Source organism: Prunus dulcis, chromosome 4 (genome assembly GCF_902201215.1).
Source record: "Prunus dulcis chromosome 4, ALMONDv2, whole genome shotgun sequence".
NCBI classification, from domain to species: Eukaryota; Viridiplantae; Streptophyta; class Magnoliopsida; order Rosales; family Rosaceae; genus Prunus; species Prunus dulcis.
In genome coordinates this window covers 13,870,441-13,887,476 of record NC_047653.1, presented here as the reverse complement: position 1 = coordinate 13,887,476, position 17,036 = coordinate 13,870,441, and the positions used below count along the sequence as shown (strand labels likewise).

General features: G+C 39.4%; 2 protein-coding genes across 2 annotated transcripts; both read left to right on the top strand.

Annotated features, from left to right (window-relative positions):
* Positions 1-936: 936 nt before the first annotated feature.
* On the top strand, positions 937-7,953 carry LOC117624588. The gene is made up of 9 exons (XM_034355923.1): positions 937-1,481; positions 1,897-1,942; positions 2,051-2,129; positions 2,222-2,267; positions 2,377-2,475; positions 3,851-3,919; positions 4,008-4,341; positions 4,614-4,759; positions 4,849-7,953. Exons 1-9 carry the CDS (start codon positions 1,044-1,046, stop codon positions 6,277-6,279), a joined length of 2,688 nt encoding a protein of 895 aa, XP_034211814.1. The 5' UTR covers positions 937-1,043; the 3' UTR covers positions 6,280-7,953.
* A 5,858-nt stretch (positions 7,954-13,811) lies between these two features.
* LOC117625972 (transcription factor MYB120-like) lies at positions 13,812-16,072 on the top strand. Its single transcript, XM_034357578.1, has 2 exons — positions 13,812-14,520; positions 14,662-16,072. Exons 1-2 carry the CDS (start codon positions 14,161-14,163, stop codon positions 15,925-15,927), a joined length of 1,626 nt encoding a protein of 541 aa, XP_034213469.1. The 5' UTR covers positions 13,812-14,160; the 3' UTR covers positions 15,928-16,072.
* The last annotated feature ends 964 nt before the right edge of the window (positions 16,073-17,036 follow it).

The following is a 17,036-nucleotide window of genomic DNA, read 5'->3' as shown; positions in this document are numbered from 1 at the left end:
ATAAGCAATAAATGATGCTTTAAAAGTGAAATTAGGTAGCGGTATCATCACTTCATCAACTCACACTAATAAATCCAAAATTTAAGAGCACACAGTTCATTTTAGCAACATCTGATTATGTTTTCTAGACTTATAATATTGTTTTTATTAACTATTCATTTTTTTGATAAATACTACAAGAGGTCCCCGCATTCGAAGGTTGAAATTAATCTCTCCTCGGGATTCGATTTGTCCATAAATCACAAAGTACTCCCAATTAAATTCGAATCTTATTGGAGGTAGCAGTTTGCCAACCACAATAATGTGATTACTTATCCAGTTTTCCAATAAACAAAAGAGAATATACATTTTTTCTCATAATGATTTATTTTTTTAAGTAAATTTAGGTTTTAGCTAAAAAAAACTTTCATTTTTAAAAAAAATCAAAGCTTTTTTGAAAAAGACAGAAAAACTTCTCAACTTTCAAACCAAAGACATGCAAATATAAATGATTCTTTAGGAAATCGAAAAATAAATAAGGGTAATTTTGTCTATTTTGACTTCTTTTAAAAAATTTATCTCTCCTTTAGCATTTTTCAAACTCTCCATCTTATTTGTTTTGTAATTATATATTTCGACATTTTATTTGGGGAAGAAAATTTCGCGGGGCGTGGAAGGACGCGCCAAAGGCCGTTCCTATCCGACAAGAAAAAGGCATAGGTGGCAATTGACAAAAAGCATCGCGGGCAGCACGCAAGCCCCATCCGGGCAGCGGGCAGCACCAAACGCCGTCTTCCTCAAGCACTGACGCCGTTTTTGCCCAAACACAGCCAAAATTTTAAAAAAAATCAATGATTTATTGACCTACTCGCACCCGAACCGGAGGCTCGGAGGCAGGCTCGGACCTCACAATTAGGGCCCCCCTTTCGAAAAAGGCCAAGCCACGGGCATCGAAAATAATGGAGCCAAACCAAAAGATAGAGAGAGAAACAGAGCGTGGTTTTAGAGAGAGAAAGTAGAGTAAGAGAGAGTGAGGGTTTTAGAGAGAGAAAAAAGCAGGGCGGATGGGTCAGATCGTGAGGAGGAAGAAGAAGGGGAGGCCATCCAAGGCAGATCTGGCTCGCCGGTCTGGCGAGTTGCCGGCGAAGTCGGTGAAGAAAGACACGGACGTGCGGAGGAGCCTCCGGCGCCGAAATGTGAAGTACAACATCGACTACGACGACTACTTGGACGAGGAATACGAGGACGAGGAGGAAGAAGAGGAGGAGAGGAGGAGAGAGAAGAAGGTGAAGCTGGTGGTCAAGCTCGACGAGGGCAGAAATGGCTCGGCGCGTGACTCCCACGCGCATGAGACTGGCGAAGAAGAGGAGGAAGAAGAGGAAGAGGAGGAGGAGGAGGATGGTGAGAGTGAGAGGAAGCCGTTGAAGAAGCGCCGGATTAACGGTGGCGATGATTCCGATAAAGATGATGATGAAAATGATGATGATGACGATGATTGTGAGGTATGTATGTGTAGATAGCATAACATTAATGTACGGATCTGATGCAGAGGAAGAAGTGGGTTTTTGAAGTGGGAGACATAGAAGTGTAGTGAGAGTGCAGCTCAGAATAGTTTTCTCATTGGTCCAGTTTTCTAAATTACTCTCTCTCTAGCTTCTCTCTCACTCCTCACACTCTCTCACACTCTCTGTTTGAGTGTTGTGATATTAACAGTTGGAGTCAACTGTCAAAAACCAACACAGGATTCTGATCACGCTCTCCCCACCTCTCTCTCTCTCTACATACAATTGTCTGCTGCCTTACCTGTCTCTGTCTCTGTCTCATTAAAACGCAGTCTTTCTTGCCTTTTACATTTTATTTGCCTTGGTACTTTTTATTAGTTTTGTGGGTTTTCATGGGGCCTATGGATTTTGACAGGAACGGGGTCGAAAAGCTGACTCTAAGCGCCAAGGTCTCCTTCCAGGTTTGTTTTTGTGTGAGTTGGATATGTGGGTCTTGGTTGCTTTGTGTTGTGAACTTGAGATGTGTGAAGATGATAGGGGTTGTTGAAATTTTCTTGTCTTTGTTTCAGAAACGCCTTCTGATCCTCAGCCTGGGATTCCATTGCCTGATAAGAAAACGTTGGAGTTGATCCTTGACAAGCTACAAAAGTATGGGGTCTCATTTATTTTCCCTCTGTTTCATGTTGCTAATTTCAAAGCTAAAAGCTTCGTTTTCTGATGTTCACATCTCATTGTGGCAGGAAAGACACTTATGGCGTGTATGCAGAACCAGTTGATCCTGAGGAGGTGCGTGAATTTTTCCATGGAATATGGCTTTACGTTTGCTCAAAACTCTCCATCTCTTTCTGGGGTTAAGAGTTTGACTTAGAGGTTGATATGATGTTTGATATTGTAGCTTCCCGACTATCATGATGTCATCAAGCATCCCATGGACTTTGCCACGGTGAGAAAGCAGTTGGAAAATGGATCATATTCCACATTGGAACAATTTGAGGTGGGTGCTCATATGTTACCAAATACTACCCATGTACTCTTACTAATATCGAGGGGCTTAGATATGTCTTGTTGTAAAAGCACTGCAAAACTTCCCTCTGATGTTTTACAGTGTTATATGATCTTCTTAAGTTATGGGTGGGGGGCTTGAGGGAGCAGACCAACTTATTCTTTGTTCTTTCTCCTTTTTTGGATTTTTGATTCTGTGAGCACTTTTTTATGTTTCATCTTGTTGTTCGTTAATTAGTTTGGGGAATTTTGATGCTAAGTGAAAGAGGGAAGAGGCTCTTTATGTTTTGAGTGTGATAGTCTTTGGAATTTCATTCACACTAATATTTATAATACTATGCGTATGCAAGAGAATCAGAGTTGGATTGTTAATTTTCAAGCTCTGAAGTTTTCAGTTTATTCGAGATTAAGTTATGATCTGTATATATGGTCAGTTACCATAGGCTTTAAAGCCGTAGTTTACACTCGCTTCTCACCCCTTTAAACTCGCGATTGAAGTACCGTTCGGCTCCTGTCGGGGAGCCTCACTTCCCTTCTGTTTTCTCTTCAACGGAGGAAGTTTACCTATGTTGTCTCTTGCCCGGGGGGGACCCACTTCCCGCTGCCCCGAGCGGAGCGAGCCCCTTTACAGCATATAGATTATCTAGGTAGGGTACTGAAAAGGCATCCTAATATGAAGAATTCCCTCCGTAAGAGAGTGAGGCTCCCCTACAGGAGCCGAACGTTCCTTCAAGAATAGATGGGTATTAGTATCAACTCTTAAGTCCCCGAAATACAAATAACTACATTATCTCCTCTTTTTTAGTGGGAATGAACGAACGGGAGTGAGGCTCCCCTACAGGAGCCGAACGGTACTTCTCTCCTAGACAAAATAAGGGTGCAGGATGTGGATTCTCTGCAAATTGTTAGTGATAAAACTTCAGAATTTACTGGGGTATGTGAGGTCAGACTAGAGTTGATTGGTAAAGAATTTGGCTATGAGTTCTCTCTCGCTCCCTGCCCGTGCCTCTCCTCCTATTTTCTTTTCATTCTTTTGCTAGATGGTTACTTTTATCATCAAAACATATTTGAAACTGAGACCTTTAATGTATATTTATTGAAAGACGTTTATCTATCATTCTAGAGTCCAAGCAGCTTGATATTCTACCAGGGGTTGAGGGAATGTATGTTAAATCTTTGAAGATATTCTGGCTATTAGCTTAATTAAAAAGGGGTGAAGGAGAGAAAAGTGCATAAGTTCACCTTCAAATTGGCTGTTCTCTCTTGTTGTTTAATAATCTTCTTACTCTAATTCCTGCCCTTGAAATTATGTTAAAAGAGGAAAGAAGTGTCTTCTTATGTTGGTAATCTGGTCCTTTTGGTTGCAGGGTGATGTCTTTTTAATATGTTCAAACGCGATGCAATACAATTCATCCGATACAATATACTATAAACAGGTATTTAGCTTTTACCATTTTATTGTTCAAATTTCTTCTTTTCCCATCTTGTTTGTTTCTTACCATTGTATTTTGATATTTGTGAAAGGCATGTTCTATACAAGAGCTGGCAAGGAAAAAATTTGAGAGGTTAAGGATTGACTATGAACGCTCAGAAAAGGAGCTCAAATTAGTTCAGAAAACAAATTCCAATTCCTTGGTCAAGAAACAGACAAAGAAGCCTCAGTGCCGAACACTACAGGAACCTGTTGGCTCTGATTTCTCCTCAGGTGCAACTCTTGCGACTGCTGGAGATGTCCAGAACAGTTCCCGTCCAACACAAGGCAGTGGTTGTGAGAGACCTAGCAACATTGATGGACCAGTAGAGGGTAATTCCTCCTTAAATGAAGCTAATATGGAAAAGGCAGAGGATATGTCATCAGGTGCACTGAAGTGTTTGTTTTCCTTTTTCATCATGTAGATCTACAATGATAGATGAAAAAAAGAACATGTGGATCTCAATATTCTTGTTACTGTAGTGGATTAGATTAGCAAAGTTGGTTTCGTTTTCCTCACCTAATATTTTTCTGTTGGAGGTAATAGTTGATAAACACACATTAGTTAGCTCAGAAAGATCTGAAGTAGCTTGTTCGTCATAATGTTTTATCATAGGAGAGGATTCTCCTCTAATTTCTTGTTTGTTGCACTTTTCTAGGCAAGGGTCACCTATCTAAAGTTGGGAGGAAGCCATCTGTGGTTGATGAGAACCGTCGTGCAACGTATAACATATCTACTCAGCCAGTGATCAGATCAGAATCAATATTTACTACTTTTGACGGTGAAATCAAGCAGTTTGTTGCAGTATGTAACAAAGAATCTGTTTTTCTTTTCCCCCAGTAGTTGGCTTTTGTATTACTAGTTTTTGAATGATATTATCAATTTCGAATCAGGTTGGGCTTCATGCAGAATATTCATATGCTAGGAGCCTTGCTCGTTTTTCTGGAAGTCTTGGACCTGTTGCTTGGAAAGTTGCGTCAAAGAGGATTGAACAGGCACTACCTGATGGGTGTAAATTTGGCCGTGGTTGGGTTGGAGAATATGAGCCGCTTCCAACCCCAGTACTTATGATTGAAAATTGTACCCAAAATCAATCTGTTTTGGCTTCAAAGTTTTATTCACACCCGAACTTGAGAAAGGATGACAGAACTCTTAGGACTTCAGTTTCTGCTAAGGTGCACCCTGTTACTGGGCCTGTTACAGAAGAGAGACAGCACTCTGTTAGTGTGCCTACTTCAGGAGGGAGACCATCTTTCTTTGGTTCTGCTAGGGGGCATTACACAGAAGGGAAACCATCTGTGATTGGTCCTGTTGGAGCAAAACCTGGTACTGCAGTTAATGCTGTTCATCCACAGAAGAATCCGCAATCCCGGTTTATAGGGCCTGAGAACAAGGTTCAAAGGGAAGTCGAGTTGAACTCTGCACCCTCAGTCAACCAAAATAATGCCAATCTTGTTGCAGAAAAGCAATTATCAAGAAATTTGGAGACGACATCTTCCAGGTCCAGAGATACTGTATCAAGGAACATGAATCTTCCACAACCTGTACCTTTTAAGATGCCGGATTCTAATGGTATTGTTACCCGAGGGTTGCCTAATGGGAAAGCTGCAAGTGCTTCTCTGGACAATAGGATGATTAGTCCATCTGATAGTGCTCCTAGTCAAAGTGAAAGAACATCGGCTTTCTTTCCTCATGGACAGGAACAGGGTCTTAGCGACCCAGTGCAGTTGATGAAAAAATTGGCCGAAAAGACTCACAAACAACAGAAATCATCAAATCAATCGTCAGTTGATACTCAACCCGTTGTACCATCAGTTCCATCAGTAAGAAGAGATGATTCAAACAATGCTGCAGCAGCTGCTGCCCGGGCTTGGATGTCTATAGGGGCTGGAGCATTTAAACAACCCACCGAGAATCTCACTAAAACGAAAAGTCAGATATCTGCAGATTCCTTATACAACCCAGCCCGGGAGTTTCAATCACAACTTTCGCGAGTTCGGGGGGAGTTTCCCTTGCAATTTCAGACTCAGAACAATTTTTCATTTCCAACTTTTTTACCACAAGCTGTCCGTATCGGGAATGAGCCACAGTTCCAAAGCAGACCTACGGTTTTTCCTCAGTTGGCGGCAGCTGACTTGTCTAGATTTCAGGTGCAGTCACCTTGGCAGGGTCTCAGTCCGCATGCCCAGCCAAGACCAAGACAGAAACAGGAAAGTCTTCCTCCAGACTTGAATATTGGTTTTCAGTCCCCAGGGTCTCCGGTGAAACAGTCCTCAGGTCTTCTGGTTGACTCTCAGCAGCCAGACCTGGCTTTGCAACTCTGAGTTTGGATGGGGTATTCAGCGGAATTAAACAAATAGTGTACAGAGCTCAGATGCTGCTGGCTTCTGTCTCCAGAATTCACCTTTATCTCCTGTGCTATAGTTGCATCAAGTGTGAGAATGTCTTCGATCTTGTTATGACAGAATGATTTTGGCGGCGGTAGTTATCCATTTTTGACTTGGACTGGGAATTGCCCAAATGAAAATGAAGGATTATCTTTGGTCAGATCAGCTTGCTCGACTAGATATGATCCGCACAGAGCTTAAGATACGATCACTTTAACAGAACTCCAAGTTCTGGATGTCCCAGATAAGTATTAGTGACTTGCAGTAGCACTTTTTGTGTCATATTGTCGAGCTAAATCCGGCAGAAGGATGATTCATTTGATGATTAGATCAAATTCCTTTGGAGTTCTTAAAATGATATAAATGCATCACTCTAGTTGAGGCCTTGTACATTGTTACAGTTTGAAGAGAATTAGTTGTCTAGATTTTACTCATATTTTATGTAATTGCCCTAAAAATTCCACTTTATACTGCTCGACTGTTATAATGTACATGTGGACTAGTCTCTCAAATTGAATGTTCCTACCATTTGCCTTTCCTCTATCTTAGAATGCTCTTAATTTTTTCACTGTTTTATCTGCTGTTGAGTTTCTCTTACCTGAGATTAAAGTGTGGCTTTGGATTAAGCTGGGCTCAACCTGTTATGAACATTGTTTCTCAAAAAGAAGTAGTTTACTTTTACTGGTAGTAATAAAGGTCTTTTGAACCTTTTGATGGACAATGCAAAATGTATGACAGTGTGACTATGCAAATGTAGACGCAGCTTGATCCCCAGCGAGGGATTCGTGTGGCAATGGCAGCTGTTTCTGAATTTGAGAGTGTTCAGAGATTGATGGTTACCCCTACATTGGAGCCATTGAGAAGCTTAAATGTGGCAAAGGTTTGGTGCCCCCTTAGGATTGAAAAAGATCCAAAGGAGAAGGTTAGAGAGAGTTGCTAGCATTCCTCTTGTGAAGATCAACACTCATGCTGCTTGGAAAAAAGAAAGTAGCATGGCTGCTATTGGTGTCGTAATCCGTAACTTGGAAGGGATTTTTTTAATGTGCTGTGCTGACCGAGTTACTTGTAGTTCTGCTTTGATAGCTGAAGGTAGGGCTGCCTTGAGAGGCTTAAAGACGGCGATACAAAATGATTTTAAGAAGGTTGTAATTGAATCTGATTCTAAAGGCTTGGTAGATGGAGTTGGAGGTAAACAGGGGAATAAGGTGTGGACGATTTTCCCTCTGTTGATGGAGATCAGAAAGTTCACGTCGAGATTCGAGTCTCTTGAATGGAGATGGGTCCCCCGTTCGTGAAATGGAGCTGCCCACTGTGTGGCTGGGCTGGGTAGTAGAGCTGTGGCGCTGGAAAGCTGGTTCAATCGGCCACCAGTCTCTTGTTCATGTTTTGGTCGCGGATAGATTGTCTTGCCCACCCTCGATATAGGTTGTTTGGTGTTTGGGTGTTTAGCTTGTTTCCACCGACTCTGGTCTAGTCTGTGATGGGAACCCCAACTTTGCTTGTAATCTGTTTTCTTTGAGTCCTTTTTGGGACTTGCTTTGTACGTCCTTTTTTCCCTCTTTATGCTTATTGGTTCATTGGTTCTTTATATTTAGGGCAACTTCAATTTACTATCCGATGGTTTACCGAATTTCAGAATTTATTATAGACTTATTTACTGTAGTGTACCTTGAAATTACGATCAAATTTCATATTGCCCCTCAAAATTTAAAGTGGCCTATTTACCCCGCTTGACCGTGATTTGGTGATCCACTTTGCTCCATGGGGTGTAAGTTGGATTGGAAAATCCGATTCCGACCGATTCCGGTCTGATTTTTTCCAAAAAAATCCGACTCCGATAAATCCGATATCCGAAAATGTCAAAATCCGAAAATTCCGATAAATGCCGAACATTCCGAAATTCCGATCCGAAAAATTCCGAAGTTCTCCGAATCCATTCAGATCCGATTTTTCCAATTTTTTTAAATTAGTACCCACATACAAATATTTGTACATACTAAATATAGGCTTGACAAAAAAAAAAAAAAAAAAAAAAACTAAACATAGTAGTATGTAACTTTAAGACTATATATATATATATTTGGCAAATATGCTTGATTTAATATAACAAAAGGTGCATATGTGTGCTTGTTATATCCATATGTACTATGTACATATATGGTAAATGTAGGAAGTATTATACTATTTCATTTTATATTTATGTATGTATTTTTAAAATTATAAACTATCTTCAATTAAACTTTTAATTATAAAATCATTTTATACATGAAACACCACATATAATGTGCGTATATTAATTGGAGCTTTAACAATTGTAGTATTTCAACCTGAAAATTGTAGTATTACAATTGTCTAGAGCATGATTAACGTCTAACACTCTTTATACATGTTCATGACCCACTAGAATCTAAAACCAATGTGATAGTCACTCGGCTATAACTTGAGTCTTGAGCATCAATTGATGAATGTGAATCCATCTTTAGCATGGAATCAAAAAAATTTGATTCACATGAACAAAATATAAATATATAATATGTAGGACAAATTACTTTGATTAATAATCAATATACTATATAGATTGTTGTATATAAAATAATAGATTGTTATATATATATATATATATATATATAAGGTGAATTCAAACATGCTATAACTTTCAAAATAAGCTATGCCTTGGGCAATTATAATAGGTTCCAAGGATAATCAGAAAGAGGAGGTCCAAGGCAATTATAACTTAAAAAAAAAACCATCTGCGTTTTTTTTCCAATCCTACATTGAATTGAAGTGACGAAAAAAAGAAGGAAACATTTCTAAATTTTAAAACTCATTCTTTGATTTTCTTTCTTTCTTAATTAAAGGTTTTCATTCCATCTCAATACCAAAAAAGTAATGAATTTGTGCAGAAACAGAAAGATAAATGATAAAGAAAAAATCTGGATGGTGTGGGGTATTGCAACAAGGGAAGAGAGCTCCAATGAGGATTCAATGGAGAACATATACATCGGATAAATGATTTAGTGCAAACCCAGAAAAATAAAAATGCAAGAGAAGAAACAGTAGAGATAAAGAATTGAAGAATGATTTCTTTTTTGGTTGGAGAAGTGTTTTTGTTTTTTTTCCTAACGGGATCCGTACATATTGTTCCATATCTGAAGAGTTTTAATTTTAAGTAAGAAAGAAAATGAAGGTTGGCATTCATGGATTAGAAAGGAAGAAAAAGAAGAGAGAGGAGAAGTGATGGATGAGTAACCAAGTAGAAATCAAGAAAAGAGTGGAGAGAGAAGTTGCACTCCCATTTCTTCTTGGAGTCCCATATCGACTGCAAGAATAAACTTCAGGTGTTTAGTCCTTTATAAATATCTTCAAACTCAGTCATTTTGTGTAGGGACTTGAAAGTACAACCTATTTGGGCCTGTAAAGTTCCTGTTGGACTAGTTGTTAAACCCCTAAGCTGGGTTTTCTTGATTAAAGTTTAGTTGAGATTTTTACAAAATGCTAGTTTGGGCATTTAAATCTCTTAAATTTTTTTTGTCAGTTAAGGGCTTCGGAATCAGAATCTTCCGAAAATTTCCAAATTTTTTCGGAATCGGAATCGGAACTCTATATTGAATTCCAAAAGATATTGGATTGGAATTGGAATTGCTATTTCCGATCCGATCCGGCCGAAAGACAGCCCATGTCGTTAACTTCATCTAAAACTCTCTTAAAATTGATTATGTTGCAAGGATATTTTTATAGTTTCATACACATAGATCATTATCCACTAATTGAAGAGTGACATGGCAAGTGGAGCCCACCTCCACACACATAAAAATGTAATTAGATGTTCTAATTATTAAAACTAATTAAAATAAAAAACACAAAATAAAATTAGATCCCAGCCGCCCAACCTCCATCCCCACGCCCTTCGTCTCCTGCAAATACCTTGGAAGAAAGAAACTCATCCCGCCCCTATCTCAGCCTCCCAAGCTCTCATCCCCATCTCAACCTCAACACCCAATTTCAAATCTGGGTTATTTGAAACCCAGCCCCCTCTCCCCAGCTCTCTCTCTCTCTCTCTCTCGCTCTCTCTCGCACAGATTAGCAGCTTCAACCATCCCCATCATCATTACCTGCGTACCCATCTCCTACCCATCGGAAACTGGAGCCGTGCTTTGTGAGACCTCGTTACAAATTTGGAGGCCTTTGGTTTCCCCTGCCTCCCTTCGTCAAACCATCTTCTGGGTATTCATGGATTTTGATCCATTTTTGTTGTATGGTGGATTGGTTGGTTGGGGTATGGGCTGTGGATGATTGGATCTAGTGAGGGAAAAGGGAAATTATGGCTGTAGGGAGAGAAAGTTGGGGCTGTGGGGTGGGAAGCAAAAGGAGATGCGATGCTTTTGTTTTCTTACTAATAATTTAATTTTTAATTTCTTTTTCTTTTTTCTTTTGGCTTTTTGAATTTTTATTGTTGTTCTTATTTTTTTGAATTTGTTTGATTTATTTATTGTTTATGTAGAGTTCACATCAGCATAAAAATAACTCATGTGTACAAAATTACTTAAACACCCTTGTCACATCATCAATTTTAACAGAGGTTTGGATGGAGTTGACGTCGAAGGGTAAAGTGAGTCACCAAACTACGGTCAAGCAGGGTAAATGGGCCACTTTAAGTTTTAGAGGACAATGTAAAATTTGATCGAAGTTTCAAGGAACATTACAATAAATAAACCGTTATTATATGAAGTTCATTTTTTGATATTATCGTACACAAACTTTCGTTTCGGTATCATTTTCATACATCCGGTAGTCTATTGGTTAAGGAATTCGTTAACTTATGACATGGCATAAATGGGACAGCCATTTTTGCATGACTTGATGAGAGCTTGCTACATGGCCTGACAAATTGTTTAATTCTAAAGCAAGCAAATTCATAGCTGGCCTTTGATTATCCAGCCCTTACGGCAAAGCTAGTTTCTATTAAGAAACAAATGACATGAAATTATTTGGTTACAACTTTGGACACCTCTATATGAATGAAAGTGAGTTTTTATCACAAACCCTTTTTCCATTAAAGGCTCTGCAATACAATTCAATGTTTACATAACTTCATATGAATCTAGTGGCTTGCATATATAATTGTTCATCAACTGAACTGAGGCCATTATCGATCACTGAAAGAGATAGGCTTCATGATAGCTTATAGCTTGTGTTGTTGTGCCTAAAAACTCTGAGATCTTTTCATCGAAAGACGGGCGAACGAAATCCTCATAAAGCTGTGCCTGCGCTTGTTCTTCGTTGATTTTGTCCCACGCAACTGCTTCTGATTTCTGAGAACACAAACATCACCATCGCATATGTAACGTTTGCTATGCGTTTGAGAGGCTTCTGAAAAGCAGCTCAAGATGTTTGAGAGCAAAGGCAAAGCCATTGATAGAGATGATTCGAAGCGTTTAACCCTAAGATTTTTCTCTCTATTTGCCAAATCCAAATACTTATATATACACAGAGGACAGAACACAGATAGATTAGCTCTTGGTCCCTTTGTGCAGATATTATATGCAGACTTGCATGTGCTAATATAATATAATTAAATCAAGGTCAAAGTTGGGTGGCTCTTTTTAAAATTTTGATAATGACTGGGTTTATTTCCATCGTCTCAAATCCAAACCAATGTGTTACAGCAAACGTGTTGCTCTCAACTCTCAGGGATGTGGTCTATGAGTTGACTGCGGCACAAGAAATGCCGTGTTGGCTGGGTGGCTCGCTCTTAATCCAACCTGTTACGTATGTTTGTCATCATGCTGCCATCACTTTTGGATCATCAATTAAATTTTGAATTATTATTACTTCCTTTAATCACTTAAGACATTTGTTAATGAGTTTAATTATTGTCATTAATGAGTTTCTGAATTCTCTTTAAGTTGAAAGTGTTAATTGCTTAATCACAGTGCTCTTTCTTTGACTTCCAAGTTTTATATATCAACAGACCCTTTCAGAATAGGCAACTAATTTTGAGCCTTGTCATCAAATTATGGTCAAATTAGCGTGTCATTGTGTTCAGATCCAAAAAAAAAAGCTTCTATTTTTGTGGGAAACACAACACTTTCTCATTCTAGTAACATTATTTCAACTTACGATTTATCATTGATATATATTTATGATGAGTTCGATGTATCTAATTGTGGTATCGTTAAATATCCTATCTTTTCTCAAAAGGGAAAAAAAAACTTACAACTTATCACTTTCCCGATAAACTCTGTTCTAATATTTAAGAGAAGGTTCATTGCCAACTATTTTTGCAAAGCTATAATTATGTTCCTATTCCTACTTACATTAAACGAAAAAATATTAATATATTACAATAAAAATAACAATGAATTTGAACAAACAAAAAACAAAATAAAGAATTACCCTTTTTCTTTTTCTCTTATTTCTTGGGCAATAAACACCCCATCATGCATAGCATAGCATGTGTAGGAAGTGGCGGAGCTAGTAACTAGTTTTTTTAAGGGGGTACTGTAATTTCAAAGTTTTATAATTTTATATTTCAACTGATATTGTAGCAGGTGTTTAAAAGTTATTGACTTCTTTATGGAACTTGAGAGCCACGACCACTGAAGACCTGTATGTGGCTCCGCTAGCAACAATGATGTGTGGTCTTGAAAAGCCCTCTTATTTATCCTATTTATAGTTACATACATCGAATCGAGAAAAAGTACCTATTAATGAAAAAAAATTATGCATATATATATATATAAATCCATGTATACAAATAAGAAAAAGTACGTCACTCTCTATAATGAAATTTTTTATTTTTTATTTTTTATTTTTTATTTATCACTATAATGAAAATTTATTGGGTGTATTTGGTACATCATGTGGACTAGATCTTGGAACTACTTATTAGAGTTAGATAAGATTGAACAATATTAATTCTCTTTTTGACAAAAGAATCAACATTAATTTATATAATTACTCAAAAATGGTTCAGGTGCGGACTTTCAAATTGTGGACTCATCCAATTCATTTAACCGCGGCGCTGAGGCAGACAGATGGTAACTTTCACTCGCGCGCTGTCTATGTGTGTATAAACCGTGGGACACATTAAACGTGAGACCCAAGACACCGAGAAGCGTTGTTGAAAGTCTGGCACAGGTGTCGTCTTAGTCAACTCTACAATCTGAACGGCAACAATCTCCAACTTCCACCTCATCCACTCTCCCCAAATTAACCCAAACCCATCTGTTTTTACTCCTTTTACCAGCTCAGATTGGTGCCATGTAATAAAAAAGTTTCAAAAAAAATAAAAAATAAAAATAAAATCCTTGGGAAAACCAAGTTTGCCAAAAAAGAGGAGCCTAAGAATTTGGTACAGATTGGAGTCTCACAAGTTACATGTAGCAGAACACCTCACCACCTTTCCCAGTTTATACATATGTCTTCAGGTTTTGCCACTGCCCCTCATCAACCACAACACCCAACAACAACAACATTTTTTTTTTTTTTTCCTTTCTGATTTCTAATTTCTGTTCTTGTTTGTGGATCCTGAGAGGGCTTAGCTCCCCTCAACACCACCACCCACCTCCTCCCTTGCCCCTCTCTTTTCTCCTCATACTCCAAACCCACAAAAAGAGGTTTCCAGTAGTACAAAAACAGAGTTTTTATTCAAAAGGAGGAGAGAGGGGTCTTTTTTCCCAACCCCAATACCACTATCCAACCCAATACCCAGGAAAAAAAAGGGGGAAAATTTACTTAATGTAAATTAAAAAAATAAAAAATTTCAACAAGAAGGATAGAGGCAGAGGGATAGCCACCAAAAACTGCGTTGTGACAATGACAACCAACAACGGCAGCATTTGGGAGCTACACAGAGAGGGAATGTTGCCGCCCGAATCGAGCGACGGAGGAGGAGGTGGGCACGTGGTGGAGGGCAGCGACGGTCTGAAGAAGGGTCCGTGGACGGCGGCTGAGGACCAGATTTTAATGGAGTATGTGAGGAAACACGGCGAGGGCAATTGGAACGCGGTGCAGAGGAACTCTGGCCTCAACCGGTGCGGCAAGAGCTGTAGGCTCCGTTGGGCCAATCATCTCCGTCCCAACTTGAAGAAAGGTGTCTTCTCTCCTGAGGAAGAGAGGCGCATTCTTGAGCTGCATTCGAAGTACGGCAACAAATGGGCTCGCATGGCTTCTCAGGTAACTATAATCTATTTTTGTTTTTCATTATAATAATTTCCTCATTTCATTTCTGGGTTTTGGTTTTTTTCTGCTGCCCATGTTTTTGGTTTTTTAGTTTTGGTTTGGTTTGGTTGTAATTTTAGTTTTCTTTTTTGTTAGTTACCTGGGCGAACAGACAACGAAATCAAGAATTACTGGAACACAAGGATCAAGAGGAGGCAACGCCAATGCCTACCGCTATATCCCCAAGACATTAAACAATCCCATTCCCAAGCCACCTCGCTAACAATCCCAAGTCTCACCCCACTCACAACCACAATCCAAAACCCTTTCCAATCCATCACCAATGGCTCAACCCCAACTTTTTCTTTCCAAACCCAAAGCCCAACCCAATCCCATCATCTGCCCCCACTCTCCCCCCCTCCACTATCTCTCTCTCCTCTCTCCTCCCCACACCAGACCCAGCCCACGAGTCTCACTTCCTTCCCTGCTTTTGATCCCATCAACACCATCACCTCTTCCTTCTCGTCATCCTCCACACCCTCCTTCACCTTCCACCGCCCCGCCCCCATCCTTGGAGACCCGTTGTGCCACAAACGGTATCGGGACTCCATAGTATTCTCCCCACCACGCTCCCCAAACCTGAAAAGAAAAATGTTCCGTACCAGGTCAATGCCTGACATTGCCTCTTTTCAGTTGACAGGCTCCAACTCAATGCCTGCCATTGCATCCTTGACCCGCACCTACTCGATGTCTGACAACCCCTCCTTTGAGTTCCCCATGACTTTCGACCATTCTTTCCCGCCACTGCCTCGTTCTCATTTCGATTTCTCCGACAATTTTCTGTCACCTGCAGGCTCAGTTTATTCAGTCCAATCGGAGCTCCCTTCAAACCAAGTATCCCAAACACAGCTTGAGATTTCCATTGATAACAATCTAAGCTCGGCGGCTGGGGCAACACTAGCAGCCGCCGCCGACGAGACTCATAGCAGGAGTGGTTTGTTGGACGACTTACTACGAGAAGCTGATGCATTAGAAGCTTGTGGTGGTGGAAATAATTCAAGGACAACAAATGGGATATTGGGTTCATTTGAAGAGAAGCATGTGTTGGATGGTTATGACCAATGGCTACAGTCTACAAGCTCCGTTCATGGTCACCTTAATTCCATGCATAAGGATTTCTCAAAGCTGTTCAGTTCCATCCCTTCATCGGAGTCGGTATCAGATTGGTATAGTGACAGTGGAGAAGTCTCCAATGCTCACTCTTCTGGCATAACAGATGTTAGTTTGGATATGCAGCAAATGGCTTCGATGTTCCCTACTGATGCCACAGCAGAGCATGGTAGGGCCTCTAGCTTTCGGGAAGAAGAGCAACTTTCTTACCACAGGGACATTAACAAGGTCTTAATGACCCAGTACAGTTAAAAATTAATCATCAAAACAATCGGCAATGGATTCTAAGAAAAGATGATTCACACAATGCTATGGCAGCTGCTGCCCAAAAACTAACTAAACCTTTCTGCAGATTCATACTCCCATCATCATTATTGTTCCTTTGGCCAAAATAATATGTTCAAGTGCATATACCAGTAATAAGAGAAATCTCCGTCTTTTGAACATTTATTCTTCTATTTTACAATAAACTTATTTGAGAGATCCTTCAATTGAAGCTCTTTATATAATTTCGATTGCTAGATAAATATTTTGTAGAGTTCCCCTCTACTTGTACTGTACTTTCAATTTGTCCCTCGATTTGTTTTTTAAATATTTGACCGTTAATGTCCTTACACATTCCATTCAATTTGTTGTCTTAACCTATAATAAATAAATAAACATCACTAACAAAGAATACCTGGCTAAACGGTGTGCCATGCCATTTGCCTAACGACGAACATGCCTACATTGGTTCCCTGGATTCCTAGACAAACGACGACAATCTGCTCTTGATACTTATTAATGGCCTGAACCTGAAGCACACCCACCAATCCCCCTCACATATCAATTTGCTGTATTTATATTTCTAGTAAGTAGAAGAGGAACTTTTTTCCATAATCTCTCTTGATTTGGTAATAAATATTCATTCATTTAGGTTGAAAGTACTCCAGCTTTGTCCTGCTTTTGTTATTGAGCATAAGTGGAATCGTGAGGGGCCTAGCAAATAACCCATTTTCAATTTCTATGATCATTAAACAAATTAATGAAATTTCTCTCTTCAATATCTGCTTTGGAGATGTCGAAACTGGCAAATTAATATATGTAAAGTATAAATTAATGCAACTAGAAGGGTCATTTTTTTTAAAATTTTAATAAATAGTATAGCCGGGCGGCTAAACTCCTTTTAAATAAAAGCGTTTAGCCGCACGGCCATACTAAGGTTTTTATTATTACAAAATAGTACAGCCGCGCGGCTATACTTTGGTTGACACATAGCACCGAATCGCTAGGCGGGCACTAGTCGGGTCCTCTTATTTATTTGTTTATTTATTATATAAACACTAGTATAGCCGCGCGGCTAGCTGGGTCCCTTTTATTTA

Excerpts from the sequence above, each read along its gene's own strand:
- LOC117624588 (XM_034355923.1), top strand. The coding sequence starts at position 1,044 with ATGGGTCAGATCGTGAGGAGGAAGAAGAAGGGGAGGCCATCCAAGGCA. Across the intron at positions 1,482-1,896 it reads ATGATGACGATGATTGTGAG|GAACGGGGTCGAAAAGCTGA; the intron begins GTATGTATGTGT and ends GGATTTTGACAG. Across the intron at positions 4,342-4,613 it reads GGCAGAGGATATGTCATCAG|GCAAGGGTCACCTATCTAAA; the intron begins GTGCACTGAAGT and ends GCACTTTTCTAG.
- LOC117625972 (XM_034357578.1), top strand. The coding sequence starts at position 14,161 with ATGACAACCAACAACGGCAGCATTTGGGAGCTACACAGAGAGGGAATG. Across the intron at positions 14,521-14,661 it reads GGGCTCGCATGGCTTCTCAG|TTACCTGGGCGAACAGACAA; the intron begins GTAACTATAATC and ends CTTTTTTGTTAG.